Source organism: Cyprinodon tularosa, unplaced genomic scaffold (assembly GCF_016077235.1).
Source record: "Cyprinodon tularosa strain WSP-4 unplaced genomic scaffold, ASM1607723v1 ctg737, whole genome shotgun sequence".
Lineage (NCBI taxonomy): Eukaryota > Metazoa > Chordata > Actinopteri > Cyprinodontiformes > Cyprinodontidae > Cyprinodon > Cyprinodon tularosa.
In genome coordinates, this window is record NW_024039493.1 from 126,477 (window position 1) to 142,988 (window position 16,512).

Consider the following 16,512-nt stretch of genomic DNA (forward strand, 5'->3'; position numbering starts at 1 on the left):
GGGGCCTCTCCTCCCCTCTCCTTCCCTCCCCCTTTGCTGCTGGGAGCTTTTCTTTTCTGTCAAACAGTATGATCTATTCAGTTTATTTCTATAGCTCCAATTCACATCATGTCATCTCAGGTCACTTTCCAGTTCACCAGATCATCCAGTCAGATTGATTCAAAGTTTTCTATCTAAGGAAAACCAGCTGATTGCATCGACTCATTGACTCTTCAGCAATCCCTCACACTAAGCATGCTTGTAGCGACAGTGGAGAGGAAAAACTCCCTTTGAACAGGAAGAAACCTCCATAGACTTTTTTAGGCAAACTATGAAGACACTGCTGCAGTGATCAATTCTACTGAGGATAAATGCACGAATGAGTTTCTCTAGATCCTACTGAACATTAGTCCATGTTCTTCAGGTGATGAAAGGCTGACTTAGTAACGGCCTTTCTGAGCCTCTGAAGGTTCAGGTCTGAGTCCATCATGATTTCAGCCATAATCAGTGGTTTCTAGCTGCAGCAGCTGAAGCTGGGAGCTAATTCTGGATCTCTGCTCCTTTGGTTCAAAGATTATTACCTCAGTTTGGTTTTTATTCGGTTGTAGAAAATGATGGTTCATCCACATATTGATCTGTTCTCAGCATCTAACCAACGCTCTGATGAGTTTGGGATGAAAAGCTGTGTGTCGTCTGCATAGTGATGCTAAGTGATATGATTGTTTGCTATAATCTGAGCTAAGGGGACCATGTAGATGTTCAATAGGAGGAGCCCCACAGTGGATTCTTGAGGAACCCCACTTGTGATTTTTTCTGGTCTCAAATTTATGTATGTAAATTTGTGTATTGACACTGCTTTTCAACATAAAAACTGTGCATTAGCACTGCTTTTCACCATCAATAACTCTGTATTAGCCCTGCTTTTCACCATAATTAATTAACTGTGTATTACCACTGCTTTTCACCATCATTAAATGTGTATTAACACTGCTTTTCACCATAATTAATTAACTGTGTATCAGCACTGCTTTTCACCATAATTAATTAACTGTGTATCAGCACTGCTTTTCACCATAATTAATTACCTGTGTATTAACACTGCTTTTCACCATAATTAATAACCTGTGTATTAACAGCTTTTCACCATTATTACCTGTGTTTTAGCACTGCTTTTCACCATCATTGACTGTGTTTTAGCACTGCTTTTCACCATAATTAATTAACTGTTTTAGCACTGCTTTTCACCATAATTAATAACCTGTGTATTAACAGCTTTTCACCATTATTACCTGTATATTAGCACTGCCTTTCACCATCATTAACTGTGTATTAGCCCTGCTTTTCACCATCATTAACTGTGTATTAGCCCTGCTTTTCACCATAATTAACTGTGTATTAGCACTGCTTTTCACCATCATTAAATGTGTATTAACACTGCTTTTCACTATAATTAATTAACTGTGTATCAGCACTGCTTTTCACCATAATTAATAACCTGTGTATTAACAGCTTTTCACCATTATTACCTGTGTTTTAGCACTGCTTTTCACCATCATTGACTGTGTTTTAGCACTGCTTTTCACCATAATTAATTAACTGTTTTAGCACTGCTTTTCACCATAATTAACTGTGTATTAGCACTGCTTTTCACCATCATTAACTGTATATTAGCACTGCCTTTCACCATCATTAACTGTGTATTAGCCCTGCTTTTCACCATAATTAACTGTGTATTAGCACTGCTTTTCACCATCATTAAATGTGTATTAACACTGCTTTTCACTATAATTAATTAACTGTGTATCAGCACTGCTTTTCACCATAATTAATTACCTGTGTATTAAGACTGCTTTTATCCATAATTAACTGTGTATTAGCACTGCTTTTCACCATCATTAACTACGTATTAGCACTGCTTTTCACCATCATTAACTGTTAATTAGCACTGCTTTTCACCATCATTAACTGTTAATTAGCCCTGCTTTTCACCATAATTAACTGTGTATTAGCACTGCTTTTCACCATAATTAACTGTGTGTCAGCAATGCTTTTTACCATAATTAATTAACTGTGTATTAACACTGCTTTTCACCTTAATTAATAACCTGTGTATTAACAGCTTTTCACCATTATTGACTGTGTTTTAGCACTGCTTTTCACTATAATTAACTGTGTGTCAGCAATGCTTTTCACCATAATTAATTAACTGTTTTAGCACTGCTTTTCACCATAATTAACTGTGTATTAGCACTGCTTTTCACCATCATTAACTGCGTATTAGCACTGCTTTTCACCATCATTAACTGTGTATTAGCCCTGCTTTTCACCATAATTAACTGTGTATTAGCCCTGCTTTTCACCATAATTAACTGTGTATTAGCACTGCTTTTCACCATCATTAACTGTGTATTAGCCCTGCTTTTCACCATAATTAACTGTGTATTAGCACTGCTTTTCACCATAATTAACTGTGTATTAGCCCTGCTTTTCACCATCATTTACTGCGTATTAGCACTGCTTTTCACCATCATTAACTGTATATTAGCCCTGCTTCTCACCATAATTAACTGTGTATTAGCACTGCTTTTCACCATAATTAACTGTGTTTTAACACTGCTTTTCACGATAAGTAACTCTGTTTTAGCACTGCTTTTCACCATAATTAACTGTGTGTCAGCAATGCTTTTCACCATAATTAATTAACTGTTTTAGCACTGCTTTTCACCATAATTAACTGTGTATTAGCCCTGCTTTTCACCATAATTAACTGTGTATTAGCACTGCTTTTCACCATCATTAACTGCGTATTAGCACTGCTTTTCACCATCATTAACTGTGTATTAGCCCTGCTTTTCACCATAATTAACTGTGTATTAGCCCTGCTTTTCACCATAATTAACTGTGTATTAGCACTGCTTTTCACCATCATTAACTGTATAATAGCACTGCTTTTCACCATCATTAACTGTGTATTAGCCCTGCTTTTCACCATCATTTACTGCGTATTAGCACTGCTTTTCACCATCATTAACTGTATATTAGCCCTGCTTTTCACCATAATTAACTGTGTATTAGCACTGCTTTTCACCATAATTAACTGTGTGTCAGCACTGCTTTTCACGATAATTAATAGGTTTTAACACTGCTTTTCACGATAAGTAACTGTGTTTTAGCACTGCTTTTCACGATAAGTAACTGCGTATTATCACTGCTTTTCACGATAAGTAACTGTGTATTAACGCTTTTTTTCACAATGATTAACTGTGTATTGACAGTGTTTAAACTGTGGTGAAAGCAGGGGAAGCGCGCCCTGCGCTGACCGGCGGGGACTTTATAAAATAGCGGAACCTTTCTTTAGATGAAGGGATCCCACCGGATTACTTCCGCCTCGGACACCGGTGTCCCTCCGTTATTTTCCTCCGGCTCCGGCAGTTATAGCTGACAGATGTTATGAAATTGGACTAAGGCCGCTGTAGCTCCCGCTCTGACCCAAACCCGGGGCTTTTTTAGTTCCACATAAACGACACTGAAAGCGGCCGCAAGATGCACTACCAGCTGCTACGAGGCTCCTCGGCTGTGGCCTCTAGAAGGGTCCGGAACATTCTGGGTTCGGTTCTGGGTCGGGACGGCTGGCTCTGCAGATCCCATGAGGTCAAACTAGTGAACACCTGTTCAGGTGGGTTACAGGCTGGACTCTCCTTCCTCTGCCGGAGCAAAGCCAGAACCAGGAAGGTTTTATTTCTGTCACCATCCACAGCTGATGGAGGAAAGCCCAGTGTTTCTGACTGAAAGGAGAAAAAGCCGCAGCTGGACTGGTTTCTGGGTCAAAGGTCACTGACTCTTAGACATGTCTGCTCTGACAGCTTTAGTTGAAAATGGTTTCCAGACTATTTTTAATATGTTTATCTAATCTCTAATGTGATTTATACCACTGTCACACTCATGATTTCTCATCATCGCTCATATCATTTCTGAAAATATCCAAATAACAGCAAAGAGGTGGTGCAATTATTTATAGTATTTTAATAATTATGAAAATTAGACCAGCTACAACCTTCCTGCAGACAGAATTAATCAAATATGTGTTATCAGCTGCATTTAATGCACTAGTGCATCAATTTCTACAAAACCTGCTCACCTTATTACCTTAAACCTTTCACTCAGCACCTCATTATATAACCAGGGCCGGATATAGGAAATTTGGGGCCTTCGGCAAAGACAGGCAGGGGGCCCTCTGAATAGAGAAGACAACACATCAAACAGCCCCATTCTCCAGATAGAGAAATGTTAATAGAATAGACATCCATTATCTGTTCTAGGTTGTGTCCCTTTTCTTCTTGTTTTCCTCTCTATGTTTTGTACTCAGCTGACTTTTCATGCTGTCTCTAAAGGAATGAAAGATTTTTTCCAAGCACTAAGCTCACTTAGCTGATTGCTCCTTCCTGTGTTTCCAAAAAGGCCAAAGTAAATAACCCAGTCCTTCTTTTCACTGTAGACAAGCCATGATCTGCTTCTCTGTTCTCCATTTTTCATTTGGATGAAATAATAGCTGCATGAATCATGACAGCAGAACAGCTCAGTGAGAGGCTAATGGAGAAGTTTAGATCAGATATAGGTTGTAAAATAATTTCCCGGCTTTTAGCCGCTCGCAGAGAAAGAAAAAAGATTGGCACACCAACAGTCCCACTGAAACACAGCTGGGGGGCAAAACCGCTACTGACAAAAGAAATATTTCATGTTTGCCTTCAAGCTTCAAACATGCAGAGGAAGATGTGACCAAAATAAACCATTTCCATTGGGAAACATGACTGTGGCAGCATTACGCTGTGGGGATGTTTTTCTTCGCTAGCAACAGACATAGAAGCAAAATACGAGCTTGTTCTGGAAAACAAACAACAAAACAAATGAAGTTTAAGAGCGGGCTGAACAAACATTCAACCACAGCCACAAAAGAAGGCTTTAGATTGTTCCTGTGTTAGAATGGCCTAGTCAAAGTCAAAGGTGTAATCAAAGATCTTAGTAGAAAATGGCTTACTTCTCAGTGAGAAGATTTCCTTCAGATTTTCCGTCAGCAGCTGTTCCATTTGCCCCATCTTTCCAGTCTAAAATAATTATTTGACATTCTTTTGGTGTCAGTGGGTTATGAGACATGAAAGGTGTTAATCCAGATTCAACAAAAGTTGATTAAAAAAAAACAATCCAAGGAACTTTGTTTCCAAGTTTGAAGACGTTTCTCTTCCATCCAGGAAGCTTTTTCAATTCCAAATGTCAGAAATAGCGTTTAGTTCCAGGTTTTATCCAGCAGCCCAACAAAGCCTGGTTTTAGTTTAGAAAACATGCAAATAGAAACGGATGAACGGGTCCCCCCCTGTGGAATGGGGGTCGCTTGGCTTCTTTGTTAGCCTGCAATGCCCCATACCTGACTATGAGGCATTGTTCTTTGTGTCATTTTTTAATTCCACTAAGAAGACAGGTGGTTTGAGAGGAGCGTGAAGGAAGCCATGTTTGTTAAGAAAGAAAAAACAACTTTAAACAGGGGGAGGGGGGACTCAGATTTCAGTTTTCAAAAACCTTCAATGCAGCAATAGAGTTGATTCCTTCCCGCTATCATCGCAGCCCCAAACCCTTTACAGGAGAACAGAAGACTTTGCCTATTCAGCCAGGCCAACAATTCCCTCTAACGACCCCCCTTTCAGAGACATACCCGCTGAGCACTGCTAATATAGCAAAGCTGCTCTCCGCATTGAACACAGGAGCAGCAGAAGCATCTGGAGACACTTTACTGGACCTTTGACCTTAATGTGGATCAAACATCAAATATGGAGCAGCAGAACCTGGTGGGGATTCTCAGTCATCCAGGTCATAGTCATTCCAAAAAGTAAAAAAATCAATCCGCTGATCTTTGTTTCCAAGTCTGAAGACGTTTCTCTTCCATCCAGGAAGCTTTTCTCAATTCAAAATGTCAGAAATAGTGTTGAGTTCCAGGTTTTATAGAGTGGACCAAAAACAAAGCCTGGTTTTTGCTTGGAAAATATGCAAATAGAGACATAGACAGGTATGGGGCAGGTATGGGGCATTGCAGGCTAACAAAGAAGCCCGTTCATCCGTTTCTATTTGCATGTTTTCTAAACCAAGGCTCTGTGTCTGCAACTTATAGCTTTCTCTCTCCAGTTATTTTCCTGAAAAGAGATCACTCGGGACAAACTTACTCTAAATAACACTTCATAACTTCTATGTAACCAGAAGTTATGTTAAGTCTCCTAACCAGGAGACATGATGACAGATTCTGATCAGATTCAAATCAGAGAAGTTGCTCAGAGTTACAGAAGGCAGCTGTTTACCAACCGGGCTCACTTCTCGGCAAGTGGCCCCGATTAACAGTTAGAGAAGCATTTTATACTTCTCTAACTATGCCACATTATCACATCGTTACATCACACACGTTTGCAGATGAGGAGACATCCATGGCTCCAGCCTTATCAAAATATTCCACTTTGATCTTAGCTGAAGGACGCCGCTCTCATTCAATTCCCAAATCTTTGCCACAATCAGAATGAAGATCATAACTGCTTATAGCCAGACAGAGGAACTGGCCTAATCGGATAGACTACTGGGGAAAACATCAGTTCTGACACGCAACAGGCAGCTAATATTAAGGTGTAATAAACTCACACATCATCAATGATAATTATCCTAACAGCTGCTGGATAAAACCTGGAACTAAACGCTATTTCTGACATTTGGAATTGAAAAAGCTTCCTGGATGGAAGAGAAACGTCTTCAAACATGGAGACAAAGTCCAGTGGATTGATTTTGACTTGTTTTGGAAAGCAGCACAAGCTTCTTTGCTGCTCAAGTCATGGTGTGAATGTAGCATTAGCATTAGCATTTATAGGTTCATTCTTCTGATTGTTAGAAGAATGAACCTATGAAACATAAAGTACCAAAAATGATCTCATGTCTTCCTTATGAAATTCCAACCGCCATTGAAGCACACATACTTCAGGACTTTCACAAATGCACTTATTTTAAGAAAAAATGACTTATCTAGATTTAGATTTTTTGCAGTGAAAAGCTGCTATTGATCATGATTTCAGATAGCGGTCCTTCTGCCTACCTTTATACTGTTGAGGTTTAATTTATTGTCAGAAAACAACTTCTTGGTTGAATAGAAGCAGCAGCAGAGATGTGAACATTTTTGGGATTCACCGTAAAAATGATGTTTTCTTTTTTTGTTGATCCATAGACATCAAAAGTTTTTCCTGTTAGAGCAGCAGCACTCAGCCTCTCCTCCTCCTCCTCCTTCCAGGTGACAGTGTGACCATCGGAGAGATCTCCTACAAACTCAAAACCCCTCGGAACCCGGAACTAGTTCCCCTCAAATATCGTAGGTACCGCCCACAAAGTGAACCAGCGTTGACTCTGTGGTCAGGATTCTCATTACCCTGGTTTTGACTCGCTAGTTTCAGACTCGCTGCCACAAGCAGTGGCTCAGCACCTCCGCTGGATCATGCAGAAGGACCTTTTGGGCCAAGATGTGTTCCTCATCGGACCCCCAGGACCCCTTAGAAGATCCATAGCCATGCAGTACCTGGTGAGTACCATGAGGAAAGCCTCTTAGTCCTAAATATTCCAAATAAATAATCAGTGGTGGACCTACCTTGTTATTTAGCTTCATGATCGACGTTTTGGAAAGGTCCTGAGAATACAGAAGATGGGTACTCAGGGGAAATCCGAAGCCAATAGTGTTATGGGAATCCAGGAAAACACCTTATTACCTTTGTAATATTAAAAAAATTTTGATATTTTGATGGTAAAAATGAATGTCAATGTAATAACAAGAAACGCCAACTTGCCTGAATGTACACTACTCAAAAAAATTAAAGTAACACTTTGTAATCAGAGTATAGCATCAAGTTAATTAAACTTTAATTAAATTAAACGTTAATTAAACTAAAGTGAACAACAGGTGAACTAGAGGAGCAACAACGAGACGACCATCAAAGCAGGAATGGTTTTACAGGTGGAGGCCACTGACATTTTATCCTCTCCTCATCTTTTCTGACTCTTTTTCACCAGTTTAGCATTTGGCTAGGGTCGCTGTCACTACTGTTAGCATGAGGCGCTACTTGTACCCTACAGAGGTTGCACAGGCAGTCCAACTCCTCCAGGATGGCGCATCAATATGTGCCATTGCCAGAAGGTTTGCTGTGTCTCCCAGCACAATCTCAAGAGCATGGAGGAGATTCCAGGAGACAGGCAGTTACTCCAGGAGAGCTGGACAAGGCTGTAGAAGGTCTACAACCCATCAGCAGGACCGCTATCTGCTCCTTTGTGCAAGGAGGAGCAGGAGGAGCACTGCCAGAGCCCTACAAAATGACCTCCAGCAGGCCACTGGTGTGAATGTCTCAGACCAAACAATCAGAAACAGACTCCACGAGGGTGGCCTGAGGGCCCCACGTCCTCTAGTGGGCCCTGTGCTCACTGCCCCTCACCGTGGAGCTCCATTGGCATTTGCCACAGAACATCGGAATTGGCAAGTCGGCCACTGGCGCCCTGTGCTTTTCACAGATGAGAGCAGGTTCACCCTGAGCACATGTGACAGACGTGAAAGGGTCTGGAGAAGCCGTGGAGAACGTTCTGCTGCCTGTAACATCGTTCAGCATGACCGGTTTGGTGGTGGGTCAGTGATGGTCTGGGGAGGCATATCCATGGAGGGACGCACAGACCTATACAGGCTAGACAACACCACCCTGACTGCCATTAGGGATCGGGACTGAGTTTAGGGCGATTTTACTGATTTTTTTAAATTTTATTTCAGTATAGTATGAGAAAAAAGTCAGAAATCTGACTTTAATCTCAGAATTCTGACTTTTTTCCCAATAACGTCGAATAACGTCGCTCCCACGACAGGCGACGTTATTCTCAGCTCAACAGAGGAAACACGGAGGACAGAATCGAAGCAGAGGCGGATTTAGGAAATTCGGGGCCCTGGGCAAAGACAGGCATGGGGCCCTCTGAATTGAGAAGACAACTGATAATACAGACCCATTATAGAGATACACAAATTTAAATACTATAGACAAACATTATTTACTAAATTTTGACTGCCTTAATGATGTTTTATATTTTTATTTTATGTCTAGGGAAAAATAACAATTCAAGATATCTTCGGAGAGTCAAAATGCATTTCACAGTTATTAATGTAATTGAATAAATGTTGGTAATAATCAAATAATTCCCCTCCTCCTCCTCCTCTTCTTCATCACTATTTTCTGTTGCTTCATCCTTGTGAACCAGGAGTTGACCAAACGCGAGGCGGAGTACGTGGCGCTGTCCAGGGACACCACAGAGACGGACCTGAAGCAGAGGAGAGAGATCCGATCAGGAACGGCCTTCTACATCGACCAGGTGCAGCATGGCTCCTCCCACTGATCTCTATTTATTCCCTGGATTGCTGATTGAAATGAAGCCACCGGCCGCCATATTGGTACTCCCTGGTTAGAGCGATTGCAATGTAATATGTGCGCTACAGCATCGAACAACGATGATGTTCTCATTTTTAGGGGAAATTAAAATAAACTTTTAAAATAAAGATAAATTAATCACTTTGACACAGACTGGCTGATTCAGAGCATCAGTGGATTACTGCTGCTCCTGTGTTCGATGCCAGAGAGCAGCTTTGCTATATTAGCTGTGATCAGCGGGTAGAAAGTAGTTAGAATCTATGTTGAAGTGAGAAAGTCCTCCTGAAAACATGGTCTGTGCAGTCAGTTCATCCAGATTACCATCCTGCCTTCAAAGATTATTTCTCTGTGGGAACCGCTCACTAACCTGACCCCGCCAGATGGATTTGCTGCTCTGACCCCTGAGCAGCAGGAACCGAGGGGGAAATTGAAGAAATAAAGCCAAATTATAGATCTGTGTTTAATGCAGAATTCACAGCAGATCAGGAAGTGTTTGCTTTGGGATGGAAACCTTTGATGATAAAATCATTCCTTTATTGGACATTCTGTTAGCTTCTATCTGCTATATTAACCAATAGGATGTGCTGAACTAGATCTGCTATTTTCACAGCTTTTGTGACACACTTTTTTTTTATAAAGTAGGGCATTAATTCATTAAAGTTTATTTGAATTCTATAAATCAAAGTTTTCTGTCCAGCAGCAATGATGATCTGCACGGCAGCGTTCTATACCCAGCTACTGTAGCATCTAGGATAGAGCTGTCAGTCTGGGAAAGAATCTGGTTGGTGTTACAAACTATAAAGGTTCAATTTTTTAGCAACATAAAACTGACTAAAACCTTTTAAGTTTTAGTCGACTAAAACCGGCTAAAACTATGACAAATCGTAACGACTAAAATGTGACTAAAACTAGTAAGTTTTCGTCCTGAAGACTAAGACTAAATCTAAGATGGCTGCCAGAGAAACCCCTGATACTAACGATTATTCCCTTAAAGTCAATCCAAGCGTTTTAGTTCCTGGTTTAGAGATTAAAGAGGAGGCAGAGGAAGCAGAGTTCCTCCATAATGAACTGGGATCCTGCCAGCTGACTAATGAAAACCAGTAGAGGATGGTGGCATGTTAGTCCTGAGGAGGCCACACCTGAGTGCAGCCTTCATGAAGCTGTGCGTTCTGATTGGTTCTTGTATACGGCGGCTTTAGAACGACGCTGTGAGTCCAATTCAGGCCAGAGTTGGACTTCAGCAAACAGCCACCCAGCAGGTTCTCATCTGTTCCCTTCTCTGCTCATCAACCCCCCCCCCCGTACTCTGTCAACTTTCTGAGTTCAGTTACCGTGGAATCGGGCTGTAATCCATAGGGCTGCTCTGCCTAGAACCTTCTGTTCCTCTAATTTGAATTCAGTAACTAAAAATAATGGAGCGATCCAGATAAGGCTCATCGTTTCCCACTAATCAGGATGGACCACAGCATAAAATCAAACTGGTTTTAAACCAGTTCTGACTGTAGTCTGCTGGTTTGAGGCTTTAACTGTGTTTTATTGTTAATTTTGTCCCATTTTTAGATGGCTTTACCGTCCGACAGCCGTTTTTTTACCCTCCTGTCCAATCAAGCACACGCACAGTTGTTCTAAAAGATGTTTTTCTGAATTCGTTGATAAAATTAACATTTATGTTTTACTTTAAGATATAAAAAAAAGAGTGAAAACATTTTTTAAATTGGAATATTCTTGATGGAAACTTTATTTTTTTGCAGTTTATGCACAAAAAATGAGCTAAATATAAGCTTTTAGCTAAAGACGCTGTTTTCTGTCGACCCAAAGAACCGCGTTGTTCTCTGCCGAGGATTTTCTAATAAACCAGGAAAAAACACCTGACCTGTTAGTTTCATTAGCGTATGATGAGGATGATGATGATTGAGCATCGTGGTGTAAGAAGTTCTCAACACACTGGAAAAATGATCTAAAAATAAGTAAAAAGGGGTATTTAGCCTTAATTAAAGCAGGAAAATAAGATGATTCTCAAATGGAATGATCTATCTATATTTAAGAGTAGAAATACTCATTCTATTGGCAGATCATCTTATTTTTCTATTAAAATAATTGGTAAAAACACTTAATTTAAGAAATGTTGACTTATTTCTAGGTGTTTTTTGCAGTGCAGGATGGATATTAAACTATGGTTTCCATTGTAGCAGGTGGGGGGGGTGCTGCTAGTTTCCTCCGGTGTGCGTTTAGGAGGTTTACGTTTTAAATTCTGCCTCTGCGTTTCTACAGAGCTGGATGACAGAGTGTGGGTGTGAATTGGACAGCTCGTCTTTTGGAGGATCAGTTGGTGCCGTAGGAGGTGTTAACTAGAACAGCCAAGTATTCCTCCGGGTCCTGTGCTGCTTTGCAGCCCTACATCCAAGCTCCCTGGGTCCATCCTCGGTCCCTCCGCTCTCCTCAGCTCCTTTCAACCTTTCTTCATTCCAGCCATCATGGCGTTCGTGTGGAAGCCGTGGTCAGATGGAAATGACAGAGTTCAAGTTTAGAGTTTTGACATTTGAAGTTCTTATTTAGACAGCTCATCTCCAACTCTTTCTGCAGATGAAGCTTCCACCTCCAGCAGAGCCAAACTTAAAGCGGGATCATTTCTGGAAAGTTCTCTTTGGAACCCAGCAAAGCCAAGTCTTAGAGAGATGCAGAAGGGGGAGGGGCATCTCCAGCTGCTAGAAATCAGAATACTGATTCTCATGTTAGACGCAAATCGTACGAAAAAAATTGGTTCCTAAATCCTTCGTACGAGATGGAGATGAAGAGATGAAGGGATGAAGGGATGAAGGGCGTGGTCTGGAGATCTGTTGGCTTCATGCTACAATCATTTGGATGGTTAATGGACTTCCTTCCTTCCTTCCTTCCACCCTTCCTTCCTTCCTTTACTGCATCCTTGTTTTCCTTCCTTCCTTCCTTCCTTGCTTCCGTCCTTCCTTCCTTCCTTCCTTCCTTTACTGCATCCTTGTTTTCCTTCCTTCCTTCCTTCCTTTACTGCATCCTTGTTTTCCTTCCTTCCTTCCTTCCTTCCTTTCTTCATTCCTTCCTTCCTTCCTTTACTGCATCCTTGTCTTCCTTCCTTCCTTCCTTCCTTCCTTCCTTCCTTCCTTCCTTCCTTCCTTCCTTCCTTCCTTCCTTCCTTCCTTCCTTCCTTCCTTCCTTCCTTCCTTCCTTTAATACATCCTTGTTTTCCTTCCTTCCTTCCTTTATTGCATCCTTGTTTTTCCTTCCTTCCTTCCTTCCTTTCTTCCTTCCTTCCTTCCTTTCTTCATTCATTCCTTCCTTCCTTCTTTCCTTTACTGCATCCTTGTTTTCCTTCCTTTCTTCCTTCCTTCCTTCCTTTCTTCATTCATTCCTTCCTTCCTTCTTTCCTTTACTGCATCCTTGTTTTCCTTCCTTTCTTCCTTCCTTCCTTCCTTCCTTCCTTCCTTCCTTCCTTCCTTCCTTCCTTCCTTCCTTTCTTCATTCATTCCTTCCTTCCTTCTTTCCTTTACTGCATCCTTGTTTTCCTTCCTTTCTTCCTTCCTTCCTTCCTGCCTTCCTTCCTTTCTTCCTTTAATGCATCTTTGTTTTCCTTCCTTCCTTCCTTTATTGCATCCTTGTTTTTCCTTCCTTCCTTTCTTCCTTTACTGCATCCTTGTTTTCCTTCCTTCCTTCCTTCCTTGCTTCCGTCCTTCCTTCCTTCCTTCCTTCCTTTACTGCATCCTTGTTTTCCTTCCTTCCTTCCTTCCTTCCTTTACTGCATCCTTGTTTTCCTTCCTTCCTTCCTTCCTTTCTTCATTCCTTCCTTCCTTCCTTTACTGCATCCTTGTCTTCCTTCCTTCCTTCCTTCCTTCCTTCCTTCCTTCCTTCCTTCCTTCCTTCCTTCCTTCCTTCCTTCCTTCCTTTAATACATCCTTGTTTTCCTTCCTTCCTTCCTTTATTGCATCCTTGTTTTTCCTTCCTTCCTTCCTTCCTTTCTTCATTCATTCCTTCCTTCCTTCTTTCCTTTACTGCATCCTTGTTTTCCTTCCTTTCTTCCTTCCTTCCTTCCTGCCTTCCTTCCTTTCTTCCTTTAATGCATCTTTGTTTTCCTTCCTTCCTTCCTTTATTGCATCCTTGTTCTTCCTTCCTTCCTTTCTTCCTTTACTGCATCCTTATTTTCCTTCCTTCCTTCCTTTACTGCATCCTTATTTTTCTTCCTTCCCCCCCCCCCCCCCCCCCACATATGGCCTGCTTTAACCTCTCAGATGCCCTCAATAGTTCCCCTCTCACTGGGACCTGGAGATGTTTCTACCTGCAGAGCAGCAGATCCTTCAGGGTTGGATCTTCAGTGAACTAGATCCCATCAGCTGCAGAGAGTTTCTGATTCTTCTAGGATTCATTTGTGACAGAACAGACGGCCCGCTGTGGCTTTCTGTGTCTCTGCATCCTGGATCACACACACTTCTATCAATTATCTAATTACAGCATTAGTGACTGCCCAAAACGGACCAGGAGTTAAATATAGAGCATCTGGTCCCAACCACCGTTTTATAGCTCTGCTTCTTCCCACACAACCTGCCACACATTTCCATGCTAAGCTAATTACACGGCCGCCTGCTCTGCGGTCCGCCCAGACGGCTAAGGTTTCCTGTCTGTTGACGTCAGATGTGTCTTTGAACCGTGTTAAAAAGTGCAGATTTAACAGAGTCACCTAAAAAAGTCTGATTTGGGGTAGAAAATAGAGTTTCCTTAAAGGGACGGCTGTGTTTTGACTGGTTTTGGACCAGTCTGGAGCAGAGGCAGCTGTTTGAAACCCTCAGAAATAGTACGGCGTTCTCGGGCTCAGACATAATAATGGAACTGAACCGGATAACCTGATATCAAGGAAGAAACCATCTGGCTGTGCTGCTAAAGTAACCTAGTGGATGTTTTCATCATAGTAATAACTATAGAAATAACCCATAGTGCTCGTATGAAGTGTAGTGGTACCTGATCAGTGCTGCGGTTCAGAGGGTTGGGGTCATTGAAATGCAGTCACAATTTTACTAAATCCATCTTCAAGTTGCTGTTGCAACTTGATCTTTGGTCAAGCAAGAGAAAAACATCCGCCGGCGTTCTGTCAGACCAGCATACGCCGTCAGATCAGCAGAACTATAGTCAATTCCCATGAGCAAGACCTCAGATTTGCGTTTATCCCTTTAATTTTGTACGAAAAATAGACTTAAAACTACCTCAATGGGCGTGTATCCCTTTAGTCATGTACAAAAAGAATAATTTCATACGCTTCAAAAAACACTAAAAACTAAGTAATTAAATTTGTCTTTTTGTACATGACCAGAGGGATACACACCCATTGAGGTACTTAAGTGCACCATTGGTACATAACTAAAGGGATAAATGGGTTTAGACTATAGGTATGCTCATCTGACAGAACTCTGCCTAACATGGTGGATAGCGCATCCCGGGCATGGAAGGCGTCACCTGAAGGCCGTCATTAACTAACTGAAGTAATGTTGATAAAAGTACTATAAGGTTGTTATTACTTCTTTAACAGATGTTTTCTATGTGAAAGGAGCGTTTTACAGTCGGTGCGGAACACCTTTAAATCAAACCCTGTAACTTTCATATCAACGAGTCATTTTGATCATGTAAAGAAAAGGAAGAAAAAGCTTTTTTCTTAGTGTTGTGGGGAAAAAAGTATTTAACTATTTATACAGTTAAATAAACGGAGATTGATGGATTTCACTCAGTCTGCACTTTATTTTTTCTTTGCAAAGAGAGAACGGTTCATCATACGACCCTTATTACGGTAATCAGCCCTGTTCTGATCTGGGCAGCGTTCGCTCTGCCTTACTTACAAGAATGGAAAATGGAGAGGAAAAACTCCCTTTGAACAGGAAGAAACCTCCAGCAGAACCAGGCTCAGTGTGAGCGGCCATCTGCTGAGGCCCACTGGGGTTCAAGGAGACAGAAGCAGACATAGAAAAAGAAGCATAGATACAAAAGGCAACTGTCAACCAGCTCCACAGGCGGCCCCGTCTAGGAAACACACAGCCAGGCAGACGAGCTCCGAGCCAGCTCCCATGTCAGAGGATGAAGAGAGCACATCCAGTTAGTCACAGTCAGAGAAACAGGACCACACTGGAAAACAGGCCAAGCTCCAACATCTAGAAACAAAGGTGTTGATGGCAGCAGCACAGCTGATATTTCTCTCCAGGATGGAGTCACAGCCAAACAGGAACAGACCAGATGAAGCTACTATGAGAAAAAGCAGAGAGAGCAGAACGTTAGAGATTGAACTAACAGATTCTGCAGAGTGGGAGAATAGAGATAGAATGAAGCAGAATGATGAAAAAGGGGTCCCTATGTCCTCCAGCAGTCTAAGCCTATAGCAGCATAATTATACAGATAGAATGAAGCAGAATGATGAAAGGTCTAATCAAATAACAGCCACTCTGGTTAAACAGAAACATGTTATGAATAAACCTTGAGAAATAATCTGTCTTGTCTATAAACACCCTCATCCAGGCATTTTGTGGCCTTGCAGGGGAAACAGATCTTTTATAATGAGTAAATAGCAGAAATCAATATATGAAATAAGATAAATCCTTTTAAGATCCTTTAAGCTAATATGTCTTTGTCACTGAAATGGCAGATGATGAGAGGACCTTTGAACCCAGAGCTCTGAAAGGGTCTGTGATTTTTCTCCAGTGTGCCGTCAGAGCAGCAACACAAGGCCGGGTTCTGGTTCTGGAGGGGCTGGAGAAAGCGGAGAGAAACGTCCTCCCCGTCCTCAACAACCTGCTGGAGAACAGAGAGATGCAGCTGGAGGACGGCCGCTTCCTGATGTCAGCGGAGCGCTACGACAAGCTGCTGCGGGTCAGAACAGCACGCACCTCAGACACCAATCAGAGCCCTCTGAATGTGGAAAGAAGGGTGGCGGTTCCCTCCGTTAACTGCAGCACTGCCAGGCTGCTTTTTATAGATTCTTGTTTCACACTTAAACTGTGAACTTTCACGCTTCTCCCACGGAGCTCTGGCTTTTTATTTTACTGCCTTTAATAAAAATCTGTAG

General features: G+C 41.7%; 1 protein-coding gene across 1 annotated transcript in view; it reads left to right on the plus strand.

Annotated features, from left to right (window-relative positions):
- The first annotated feature begins 3,366 nt into the window (after positions 1-3,366).
- vwa8 (von Willebrand factor A domain containing 8) overlaps positions 3,367-16,512 on the plus strand; it is a 114,606-nt gene continuing 101,460 nt past the window's right edge. Inside the window, exons 1-5 of the mRNA XM_038269712.1 lie at positions 3,367-3,655; positions 7,289-7,366; positions 7,443-7,573; positions 9,280-9,390; positions 16,149-16,316. Of these exons, the coding sequence (XP_038125640.1) occupies positions 3,523-3,655; positions 7,289-7,366; positions 7,443-7,573; positions 9,280-9,390; positions 16,149-16,316 (621 nt within the window). The 5' untranslated portion in view covers positions 3,367-3,522. The remainder of the gene's footprint in view (positions 3,656-7,288; positions 7,367-7,442; positions 7,574-9,279; positions 9,391-16,148; positions 16,317-16,512) is intronic.